The sequence below is a fragment of the Gadus macrocephalus genome, chromosome 9 (assembly GCF_031168955.1).
Source record: "Gadus macrocephalus chromosome 9, ASM3116895v1".
Lineage (NCBI taxonomy): Eukaryota > Metazoa > Chordata > Actinopteri > Gadiformes > Gadidae > Gadus > Gadus macrocephalus.
In genome coordinates, this window is record NC_082390.1 from 9,252,024 (window position 1) to 9,265,074 (window position 13,051).

Genomic DNA, 13,051 nt, shown 5'->3' on the forward strand with positions numbered 1-13,051 from the left:
ATGACAACCTCTGTCTGTCCTTGTCCTAGCGTTAGCCCTGACACACACACACACACACACACACACCCACACACACACCCACACACCCACACACACACACACACACACACACACACACACACACACACACACACACACACACACACACACACACACACACACACACACACACACACACACGCAGGTGTCATTTGACACCTGCATTTAGTTTGGTTGACTTAAGGTTAGCACGTAGCGGCTAACCCAGTTATCATTAGCGGTTTGTACCCACCCCCCACCTGAATCCCTGAACAGAGCAACAATATTGTTCTTTGCTTTATTCAAGTGTTTTAAGAACCCATACAAAATATTATACGCAGCGCAGCCTGCTGCATGAGATCTGCGCTGGTGTCTACTCTGTTGTGACAGAGGGGTTAACTAGTCTCAGCCTCTATGGGTAGGCTGTGTGTGTGTGTGTGTGTGGGGGGGGGGTGGCTGTGGGTCTGTGCTGGTGGGGGACCGTGATGATGTGATGTTCTGTGTTCCTTTTGAAAAGGAAGCAAGGGAGAAAAAAACTAAGTAGGATCACAAAAAAGAATGCATGCACTAGTATAAATGTGATTGCATTTTTTGCATTTTGTTCTTTTGGGGGCCATTTTTTCTTGGCGGAGATTGAGCCAGAGAAAGAGCGAGAGTAAGAGAGAGACAGAGGAGGGAGAGAGATAGAGAGAAAGAGCGACAGAGGAGAGAGAGACAGAGAAAAAGAGAGAGGGACAGAGAGAGAGGGACAGAGAGAGAGAGAGAGAGAGAGAGAGAGAGAGAGAGAGAGAGAGAGAGAGAGAGAGAGAGAGAGCGAGCGGTGTGGGGGGGGGGCTCAGCAGGGGCCGTGCGCCGCTACGCTTTCATCCTGCTAGCGCGCGGCTAGCTGCCACATGGCGTCAACAGGAGGAGCAGGGATGTATTATTCACCCGCAGCGCCCAGAGACCGCGCCGTGCTACACCAAACCCATGTTTACAGCGCGCACTCAGCTCCTATTAGGTACAATGGGGGGGGGGGGGGGGGGGGGTGTGCCTGTGTGTGTGTGTGTGTGCCTGTCCCTGTGTGTGTGTGTGTGTGTGTGTATACATCTGTGTGTGTGTTTTTGCCTGTGTGTGTGTGTTTGTCTATATATGTGTGTGTGTGTGTGTGTGTGTGTGTGTGTGTGTGTGTGCCTGTCCCTGTGTGTGTGTGTGTGTGTGTGTGTATACATCTGTGTGTGTGTTTTTTGCCTGTGTGTGTGTGTTTGTCTATATATGTGTGTGTGTGTGTGTGTGTGTGTGTGTGTGTGCCTGTCCCTGTGTGTGTGTGTGTGTGTGTGTGTATACATCTGTGTGTGTGTTTTTTGCCTGTGTGTGTGTGTTTGTCTATATATGTGTTTGTGTGTGTGTGTGTGTGTGTGTGTGTGTCTATGTGTGTGTGTGTGTCTCTAACTGTTTGTGTGGATAGCAGCGGTTGTTGAGCGGCAGCCGAGCTAACACACAGCGCGAAGGCGCTATAGAGGCTAACCGCTACACAGAGTACACTAGTGATCGTCACGGGTTCGGTGTGAGACGTTCCCTTTCTTTAACCTCGAGCGTACACACTGTTCAGAGTGGCTTTTGGTGTTTTAGACACATACAGACGCAGATACGAAAAAAACATACATGCACATACGCATGCATGCACACACACACACACACACACCAAGACAATCATCTGCTGGCCAAGCACAAGCACATAACCACACACACACACACACACACACACACACACACACACACACACACACACACACACACACACACACACACACACACACACACACACACACACACACACACACACACACACACCAAGACAATCATCCGCTGGCCCTCAGGTTTGGAGGCACAATTTGGTTTAATTATTTTAAATTACATTATAATAATAACTATATAGAGTTATTGTAATATTGTATTATATATTTATTATTATAATATTGTATTATAATAACTACGATAACTACAATTTGATACACAAAATGCAAAGCGACACACGAACATGGACACACACACACACACACTAGGGCATTGTATGCGTTATGAGCTAATATGAAAACTACAAAAGCTGCCCTGAGGCTGTAGGCTGTGTGCGCGCCTGTGTGTGCATGTGTTTGTGTGTGGTCGAGCGCTTATGTGTGTGCCTGTGTGTGTATATGTGCGTGTATTATGCGTGCATATATGTGTATGATGCGTGCATGCGTGTGTGTGTATGTGTGCATGTGTGCATCTGTGTGTGTGTGCATGATGTGTGTGATGCTTGTGTGCGTTTATGATGCGTGTGTGTAAGTGTGCGTGTGTGTGTAAGTGTGCGTGTGTGTGTATGATGTGTGTGTGTAAGTGTGCGTGCATGTGTAAGTGTGTATGTGCGCGTGTGTCTGTGTGAATGTGTGTATGTGCGCGTTTGCGTGTGTGTATGTAAGTGCGTGTGTGTGTGTGTGTATGATGCGTGTGTGTCTGCTGAGCCAGGCTAATGCTGTGTGACTGCAGCCCGGCCTGTCAGCGGAGCAGAGACATGGACACAGCACAAGTGCCTCCTTGCATAAGCGTATGGACGGGCAGCAGAACCCTCCCTCAGACGCTCTCCTCTCCTCCTGCTCCTCCTCCTCTCCCCTCCTCTCCCCTCCTCCCCTCTCCTACTGTTCCTCGTCCTCTACCTACTCCCCCTCTCCTCTCCTCCTGCTCCTCCTCTCCCTTCTCCTCTCAGACGCTCTCCTCTCCTGCTCCTCTACCTCCCCTGCTCCTCTCCCCTCAGACCCCCTCCTCCCCTCTCCTCCTGCTCCTCGTCCTCTACCTACTCCCTCTCCTCCTGCTCCTCGTCCTCTACCTACTCCCCCTCTCCTGCTCCTCGTCCTCTACCTACTCCCCCTCTCCTGCTCCTCGTCCTCTAACTCCTCGTCCTCTCCTGCTCCTCGTCCTCTACCTACTCCCCCTCTCCTGCTCCTCGTCCTCTAACTCCTCGTCCTCTCCTGCTCCTCGTCCTCTAACTCCTCGTCCTCTCCTGCTCCTCGTCCTCTAACTCCTCGTCCTCTACCTCCAGTCCTTTGAATGTTCTGCTCCGCTGACCAGTGGATCCATTGATTGCCCCGGGTCACCGTGGAGACGATCGGCTCTTTTTATTTTGCTATTGATGCTCCTTAACATTAAAGCTGCAGTAGGTAGGATTCGAAAGTTGTAAAAAGGAAGACAGGATAAACATAAACGACCCCTCCCTCTCTGCTCCTTCCCTCTGTTTCCCGCCAGTGAGAAGCGTTGCATTTCACGCACCACTGATTGGCAAAAGGGAGGGATTCCCCTGACCAATAAGGGAAGAGTTGCCCCGATTGGTAAGAGATGAGCCGGGAACGGTCAACAGTTGAGAAGGTCTCAGACTCTCTTACAGAGGCCGGCGCAGTCGACCAGAGCGGATCTCCTCACAGAGCATTTCACTCACTAACAGCCGGCAGATGGCTCGGCTGTTTCTAACTAATTACACTGAAATAAAAGAGCTCCTGAATCTCACCTACAGCCCCTTTAACGCTGCCTCTCTCCAGGAGCCAGAGAGGGACCCTGGACATAGGTGGACGTCTACTGATTCACCCACAGAGAGCAGCGTGTCTTTCGGCGTACATTGTGTGCATGCAATTATGTTGCATATTGTATAATATGTGCAGCCACGAAGGCTTACACACACACACACACACACACACACACACACACACACACACACACACACACACACACACACACACACACACACACACACACACACACACACACACACACACACACACACACACACACACACAAACACTATTGCGGTTGTACTGTAAAGCTGTAATTGTTTGTGTTTGTTGGCTGTTGTAAACAGGCTGTATGCGCGCACAATAGCAGTCAAGTACAAACAGCTCTGGAGTACAGAGATAAACCAAGATGGCTGCAGCATTTTCACGTTTGCATTTGTGTGCGTACATTGGTGTGTGTGTGTGGGGGGGGGGGTGTGGGTGTGTATGCGAATGAGTAAGTGTGCGTTTGCTTGTGTCTGTGCATGCGTGATGCGAGGGTGTGTGTGTGTGTGTGTGTGTGTGTGTGTGTCTGCGCGCTTCGCGAGCGTGCTCGTACGTGTGTGTACATGCATGTGTGTGCGTGTGTGTAATTGTGTCTGTTTAAAATGCGTGTGTGTTTGTAACTGCATGTATGTGGGGGTATTGTGGGGGCATGCGTGCGTGTTCATGCTTGGAGAGCGACTTGCTTACTTGGATCTGACTTGGAGAAGGTGTCTCGGTCCAGCAGGTTTCTGCAACACAACAGAAAGACGTTGACAACAGCTGTCAAATACAGAGACTATTAAAGCTGAACAATCTGTCTTTCCCCTGAGGAGCATTCAGCCGATCTCCTCTTCTGCCTCCCATCTTCTTACTACTCCATCCCATCATTCATGGGGCAACTCGAAGACGACTTCAAAGCTCAGCTTTCAGTCGAGCTCATTCATATTTAAAGCACCTTGGGAAAGCAGCAGCAGAAAAAGGAGGAGGTTGCAGCAGCAACAGCGAAGGACGCCATGAAATGTAAATGCCGTTCCCATTGGGTCCATCCCCTCCACTGGTGGGAGGTCTTCCACGTGCCGGACGGTGGTGCTGAGGCTGAGCAGATGCTCCGTGCCTGGCTGTTACCACGGCAGCACGGCCACATACAGAATACACAGAGCGGGCTACAGCCACACGATCAGAACAACACGGAATGGGAATGAGGACAGAGAGAGACAGGAATACCAGAGAGAGAACCAGAGAGAGGGACACAGAGAGAGACCAGAAAGAGACAGGGAGACAGATAGAGGCCAAGAGAAAGGGAGACAGAGAGAGACCGTGAAGAGAGAGACAGAGCTAGAGACCGAGAGAGGGAGAAGGAGAGAGACCGGAAAGGGATACAGACCGAGAGAGACCAGAGACAGGGAGACAGAGAGAGACAGGAAAGAGAGGGACACAGAGAGAAACCGGGAAGAGAAAGAGACAGAAACTAAAAGAGAGAGAGAGACAAAAACTAAAAGAGAGAGGGCTTGAGCGCCAGCAATAGAGACAGTCAATGAAAAGACAGACGGAGAGACACACGCACACGCAGCCAAAGCACCCAGCAGGATGTTCCGGTCGGAGGGAGACCCAGAGCTTTACGTCAGCGGGTGTAGGCCGTGGCGTGCACGGAGGAGCACGCCCTAGTCTGAGCACGCTCGGCTGGCCGCGCGCTCCCAGCAGTCCGGCGGTGTGGGGTGACGTCAGCCCCCCCGCTCCACTGCTGCCACTTCTCATCACAACCGGGGCGCTCCCTCACGTGACTCCAGGAGTCAGGCCAGGAACCCGGGGAACCGGGAGCACGTCGGAAGAACGCCGCTGAGTGCTCCCATCTTATTTTATATCTCCACCCACTCCTCTCCTCCTGCTCCTCCTTTACCTACTCCTCTCCTCCTCTTCCTCCTCTACCTACTCTCCTCTCAGACGCTCTCCTCTCCTCCTCTTCCTCTACTACTCTCCTCTTCTGTAGGCTTGGTCCTTTACAAGCCCTACCAGGTGTAGGGCTTCTTGAGGTACATTAAGGACCAGGTGTAGGCTTCTGAGGTACATTAAGGACCAGGTGTAGGGCTTCTTGAGGTACATTAAGGACAGGTGTAGGGCTTCTTGAGGTACATTAAGGACCAGGTGTAGGGCTTCTTGAGGTACATTAAGGACCAGGTGTAGGGCTTCTTGAGGTACATTAAGGACCAGGTGTAGGGCTTCTTGCTTAAGGGGCTTGAAGGTAGACTGACTGCGGACATTGGGGTTTGAACCCGGAACCTTTCTGAGAGGAGAGGACTCCCCCGTTCTCCTCCTCATCGGAGGAGGTATGTCTGTTACGGGAACGACACGAGGAACACACCAACAGGACTCCAGCTGCATGCTAGGAGGACTACCACCTCGTCGGACCCCAGAGCCTCAGACTACATCATCCACACCTACTCCTTAGGAGATCCTAGGACCACCACCTCGTCAGACCCCAGAGCCTCAGACTACATCATCCACACCTACTCCTAGGAGATCCTAGGACCTCCACCTCCACCTCCACCTCAAACGTTGAACATGAGACGGAAAAATAAGATGGAATATTCCGAGCTTCAACACGACATCGGTCTGTGGTGTCGTAACTCTGGACTACTCGCTCAGAATCTCTGGATAGAGATGCAGACGAGTTGTCTTTCAAATGCAGACAAAACAGGTTTGTAATTTTTAAGATCAAAGATTTACAAATGACACGAGTGTGTGACATCAAACACAGTATTACATCAAACATCAACTCAGGACAAAATCCCCCTAAATACCAAAACACATCAAAGCATCGCTAGATGTAGAATACGTCCTTAGAAAGAGAGCTAGTGAATGACTGCTTGTGTGTAAATGTATGTGTTATGCATGTGTGTGCGTGCGTGTGCATGCATGCTTGGGTGGAAATGGATGTGTCTGTGCGGTGTGCATGTGTGTGTGTTCATGCGAATGCTTTACTAGTTGTAAACTTGTTTTACCCTATACTAGCAGTAAACAGGCTGGGGTATTTCCTATACTAGCTGAGAGACGGGGAGGAGAGAGAGGGAGAGGAAGGAGAAGGGGGAGACCAAATGATGGAAGCCCGATTGATTCGTGAGAAGAGGGGAGAGAGAACCGGGAGAGAGAGAACAGTCAACGACAAGCAGCATCCCTGCTCTGAGTGTATGTGTGTGTGTGTGTGTGTGTGTGGCTCTCTGATTCATGTTTACCTGAGGGCATCCAGCTGCCCCCGCATGGTCGTTCAAGACAGCTCAACTCTTTAAGAAGCCTCCCTCCTCTCCCCTCTCCTCCATCCTACCTCTCCCGCCTCCACTCTCCTCTTCTCCATCTTACCTCTCCTTCCTCCTCTCCCCTCCCCTCTCTCCCCCTTTCTCTCCCATCCCTTCTCTCTCTCCCTCTCCCCTCCCCTGTCTCTCCTTCCACCCTCCCCTCTCCTCCCCCTCCTCCCCTCTCTCTCCGTCCCCGCTCTCCTCCCTTCTCTCCCCCTTTTCTCTCCCATCCCTCCCCTCTCCCGCCCATCCTCCCTCCTCCCCTCTCCTCCCCCCTTCTCGCTTCAATCCCCTCTCTTCTCTCTCCTTCGCCTCTCCTCTCTCTCTCCCTCCCTCCCTTTTCCCTCACCTCCCCCTCCCCCATCCCTCCCCCTCCCTCCCTCCCCCTGTATGGGCAGACCCAGTGCGCTCTGGGTGGTTTTCCTCCAGAGTTGTTCATCAAACATTCAGGACAACGGCTCCACTTCAACACCGGAATAACATTTGAAATCCTTCACGTTACATCACAGCCACCAAGACACACACGCACTCACACATACAACACACTCACACACACGCATGCACACACACGTGCACACACACAAGAGGCTTAGGTATTTTAACATATGGCATTAGGCTTAGCTAGAACTTCTGAAATGAGAGTTTCTTTTATGTTGGGAATGGATAAAAGACCATTCATCTCCCGCCCCTGCAAATCCTTCCGAGTCAGAAGGGGACCCTGTAGCACAATGGACCTCTGACCTCTACAACGGCCGTTTATTGACGAGGCATCGCTGTGATTGGCAGGTTCTCCGGCAATCGATTAGACACAGACAAAAGCCAGAACCTCTCAGAGTGTGATGCTTTGTGGCCACAAGGCAGAGGGCACGAAAAGGGTTTTATTTAGAAGTGAGAGCTGCTAAGTGTTAGCTGTTTTCTGCATTATTCAGCTGCCAGTGTTGTTCATCCATTATTCAGTGACAACGCTTTTTCTGGGTTCATTTTTTCTTTTACAGCTTTTTCCCGAATTTTCTGAGATGCAGATCAGCCCCGCGTTGCTTAGCGTCAAAAACAGAAGAAGGAAAAACTGACATTTGTGTCAAGGCGTGAAAATCTCTCTAAGTGTCACTTTTTGGCCCCGTATTGTGTGTGTGCGAGAACGTGAATACAGTTTTAAATGGCCGCCCCCGCGAGCGACCGCCCAACGCTAGCCTAGCGTCTCCACGCCGCGGCGGGAATACCGCACCTTTAATTAGGCCCGACCAGCGCTCCACAAACTCATTAACAGAACCGCTCTCCGTGACCCCCACCGGGCCCCCCTCAACAGGCCAGCGGGCCCCCCCCCCCCCCCCGAGGCTGTTGCCGTGGTAACACTCAAGAGAGGCGACCTGTGGGTACCTGCAGACGGATTCTGGAAGGATCCTTCTCGTTTGAATTAACTGCTATTTGAATTCTTTTTTAAACATACTACGAGGTACAGGTAAACATTACATCTTACTTGATTTTAGTGTCTTTAGCTTTGTTTAAGCAGGATCTCCTTGCTGCAGCGGGTTCGTTGTAAGCGGTGAAATAAAGGTGATGAGACATAACTACTGTAGTGCAATTTATCCGTCTCGTCAGGGACAAAATAATAACATCAGAATTCAGAACTAACGTGAATTAGTCAAAATATGCGTAATAATCAGCAACGATAACCGAACCTGTGTAGAAACAGACTTGATCAAGGTCCTTCTCACACTCAAACCAAAGCTTTTACAACAGGAAGTTCTGCCAGACAAATCCTCCACAATAAAAGCCCCGGCCAGACCTGGCCTCAGTGAACGCCACGAATAGCAGGGGTTGACACGGCGATGTGCTCCATCCACAAGTGCACCACCGCCCTCCTCAGCACCATGTCACCGGACAGATCCCACCCCCCTCCAGGAGAGGGGTGTCTCACCCCTCACACATCGACCAGCAGGTCTGTGTTCAATACCCACACAGGACAGGGCCCGGCCCCACAAGGAAACCCTTCCTGTCTGCTTTCAAGCTTAAAGGTTACACCCCTCTCTCTCCCTCTCTCTCTCTCTCTCTCTCTCTCTCTCTCTCTCTCTCTCTCTCTCTCTCTCAAAGTGTCAAGCTCAAACTCGTGTGTAGATACACTTGATTGTGTGTATACATAGTACACGTTGTGTGTGTTTATATACACATTAGGGCTGGGTATTGCCAGGTACCTCATAATTCAATTCAATTCGATTCTTTAGGTTTTCATTCGATTCAATATCGAATCGATTCGATATTGATCCAATTGCTTCGATATCGATTCCATAATACGTGCAGATGACAAAAATACCTAAATATTATTTAGAATTAACCATTTCATAATGAATTAACCATGCTTTAACTAGCAAAAAGGAATACCCCATTGTATAGTATTGTTCCTGAGCTAAACTTGCAGCATAAAAGTAATAATCATAACATGGTCAAATGTACACAAATGTATAGCATGAACATTTAGGCATACTCTGAATCAAAAAGAGAACAAATTATTTGCAGTGCATTGATGAATCAATCTTTTTACCCAGCCCTAATACACATGGTGCGTGTCGAACCCCAGTGAAACGGAAGAGTGTATGTGTGTGTGTGTGTGTGTGTGCGTGCGTGTGCTATCGAGAGCGCGAGAGAAAGAGAGCGAGAAGGAGAGAGTAACAGTGAGAAGGAGAGAGAGCGAGAGAGCAAGAGAGAGCGAGAGAGAGCGAGAGAGAGCAGGGCTGTGGAGCAGCTCAGACGTCCACAGTGTGGTCATCATCAAGTCACTGGGTGTATATTTAGGAAAGGGAATCCCAGCCTTCCCTGTCTGCCTACACACACACGCACACACACGCAGGAACCACACGCACACACATGCCTATTTTAGCTTCTAACGGTCCTAGTTTCCTCATCAGATTTGATTCTTAGGCTCCTGTAAGAATTATATTTTTAGATATCTATAATTAGAATTACTGGTGTTGATTGAAATCTGCTGCGACCACTCAGAGACAAGGATTGCCGCCACACACATATACACACACGCAAACACACACACACACACGCAAACACACACACACACACGCACACACACACACACACACACACAAACACACACACACTTATGCACCACACACCATATCACCGTGTCTTCAAACACTGGAAACAGACTTTGAGCCACAAAAGAAGAATTACTGTAAAGTGTAATCGATGGAGTTCTCCGATATCTACCCTGCTGGTGACTGGACACAGTGGGGCCGTAGTGGGGGACTGGAACCCACGACCGCTTCAGAGAGTCGCTGAGATGGGGCCAATGGAGGGGGGGGGGGGGGGGGGGGGGGGCTGAGTGCTACTGGGTTCCATTATGAGGCTGATTATAGCACCGGTCCCGGTTCGATTATCCTTTGTGTTCAATCTTCTTAAGTAGCAGACACTAGGAGCGGCGGGTCGCTGCCCGGGGAGGAGGGGATCAATCCCTGGCTTCATAAAGGACCAATCAGTGGTGGCTTCAAAAGGAGGCGCTATTAATAGAGGCTGCTCCAGGAGGCTGTTCAGATGCACAGGGTACACATCTAACACAGGGAACAGCTCATCACAGGGAACAGCTCAACTAACACAGGGAACAGCTCATCACAGGGAACAGCTCATCTAACACAGGGAACAGCTTATCTAACACAGGGAACAGCTCATCACAGGGAACAGCTCATCTAACACAGGGAACAGCTTATCTAACACAGGGAACAGCTCATCACAGGGAACAGCTCATCTAACACAGGGAACAGCTCATCACAGGGAACAGCTCATCTAACACAGGGAACAGCTCATCTATCACAGGGAACAGCTCATCTAACACAGGGAACAGCTCATCACAGGGAACAGCTCATCACAGGGAACAGCTCATCTAACGCAGGGAACAGCTCATCTAACACAGGGAACAGCTCATCACAGGGAACAGCTCATCTAACACAGGGAACAGCTCATCACAGCGAACAGCTCATCACAGGGAACAGCTCATCTAACACAGGGAACAGCTCATCACAGGGAACAGCTCATCTAACAGAGGGAACGGATCATCCTGACGAAGGGAACAGCTCATCCCACACAGGGAACGGCTCATCTAACAGGGAACAGCTCATCTAACACAAGGAAAATTATCATCTTTAGGAATGTGGCTTTGAAAGGACTGAGGACGTAATGGGGACTCTCTCCCCAGAGGCCAGGTCACGGGTTCATGAAATATACACACGACGGATCAATTGACAAAAAAAACGGTAATCAAGGCAGGTAACGGTTGGACAGAATCCCGGTTTACAAACACAACACAGAGGAACCGTCTCAAAACAACCGTCAGTTAGAGACATGAGGTGGACCGCCGTCGGGTCTGGACCCCTTATCGGAGCAACTCTGCTGCGGCCGGGGTTCCATAGACCCCTGGCCCCCCGTCGGGTCCGTTCCTCTACCGGAGCTGTCCTACGGGGGTCCATCAACCACTCTGAACAGCTCATCACAGGGAACAGCTCATCACAGAGAACAGCTCATCTAACACAGGGAACAGCTCAGCACAGGAACATCTAACACAGGGAACAGCTCATCAGAGAACAGCTCATCTAACACAGGGAACAGCTCATCACAGGAACATCTAACGCAGGGAACAGCTCATCTAACACAGAGAACAGCTCATCTATCGCAGGGAACAGCTCATCTATCACAGGGAACAACTCATCACAGGGAACAGCTCATCACAGGGAACAGCTCATCACAGGAACATCTAACACAGGGAACAGCTCATCTATCACAGAAAACAGCTCAACACAGGGAACAGCTCATCACAGGGAACAGCTCATCTAACAGAGGGAACGGATCATCCTGACGAAGGGAACAGCTCATCCCACACAGGGAACGGCTCATCTAACAGGGAACAGCTCATCTAACACAGGGAAAATTATGGCCAGCATCTTTAGGAATGTGGCTTTGAAAGGACTGAGGACGTAACGGGGGACTCTCTCCCCAGAGGCCAGGTCACGGGTTCATGAAATATACACACGACGGATCAATTGACAAAAAAAAACGGTAATCAAGGCAGGTAACGGTTGGACAGAATCCCGATAGGTTTACAAACACAACACAGAGGAACCGTCTCAAAACAACCGTCAGTTAGAGACATGAGGTGGACCGCCGTCGGGTCTGGACCCCTTATCGGAGCAACTCTGCTACGGCCGGGGCTCCATAGACCCCTGGCCCCCCGTCGGGTCCGTTCCTCTACCGGAGCTGTCCTACGGGGGTCCATCAACCACTCTGGACAGCTCAGGCTATACGGAGCGAACTTTGGATTATCCCGTTCCTCCACCGAGCAGTCCATCACCGGAACACACACACACACACACACACACACACACACACACACACACACACACACACACACACACACACACACACACACACACACACACACACACACACACACACACACACACACACACACACACACACAAAAGAGGTCACCCACCTGCACGACACGGTCAGCTCCACTTTGGTGGCCGGGATGGCGGCAGTGAAGGGGTCGAAGTCCCCGATGCACGCCATGTTCACGCAGCTCCTCGTCCTGGAAACGAATCCCTGCGCGCGCCCTTCCCGCTTCCCGGGGACACGAGTGGAACGTAAACGAACGCTTCAAGAGGAGGCGCGAGCCGTGACTGCGCGAGGGGACACGAACGGCAAGACGACGTCGCATCTGCGCGCGGTCAGCCTCGCGCTTTCAAGATGCCGCTCCGCGCGTGTCGTGGATTGGCTGCCTGGTAGCGCGAGTAGAGGGCGGGAAAAGACACGTGGTTCGTGGCGGGGGGGGAGTGTATGTGTATGTGTGTATGTATGGGTGAATATATGTATGTACTATGTATGTATGTGTGTGTTTGTAAGTATGTATGTATGTATCTGCATTGTGCTGGTGTGGTTGCGTGTGCGCGTGCGTGCTTGCGAACTATAATACATTAATCACCGACAGTGACAGGTGATTTCACGCCGGCTCTGGTGCAGCACCTGACCGGGGACGGACGGTGACGGACCACCTGGCCGGCACACCTGGGGTCTTTCTCCGGGAGGCTATGATTAGAAACCCCGACGTCAACATGGATCATTCGGAGGCAGAAGTGCATCTTGCGTTTGGAGGAAACCTGGTGCCGGCCTCTACCACATTCAGGAACATTCATTCAGTCC

General features: G+C 50.8%; 1 protein-coding gene across 1 annotated transcript in view; it reads right to left on the minus strand.

Annotated features, from left to right (window-relative positions):
- The window catches only part of LOC132465004 (copine-8-like), a 51,570-nt gene extending 38,961 nt beyond the window's left edge, over nucleotides 1-12,609 (minus strand). The window contains exons 1-2 of the mRNA XM_060061664.1: nucleotides 12,345-12,609; nucleotides 4,272-4,312 (exon numbers count right to left, since the gene is read on the minus strand). Of these exons, the coding sequence (XP_059917647.1) occupies nucleotides 4,272-4,312; nucleotides 12,345-12,421 (118 nt within the window). The 5' untranslated portion in view covers nucleotides 12,422-12,609. The remainder of the gene's footprint in view (nucleotides 1-4,271; nucleotides 4,313-12,344) is intronic.
- Nucleotides 12,610-13,051: the final 442 nt, after the last annotated feature.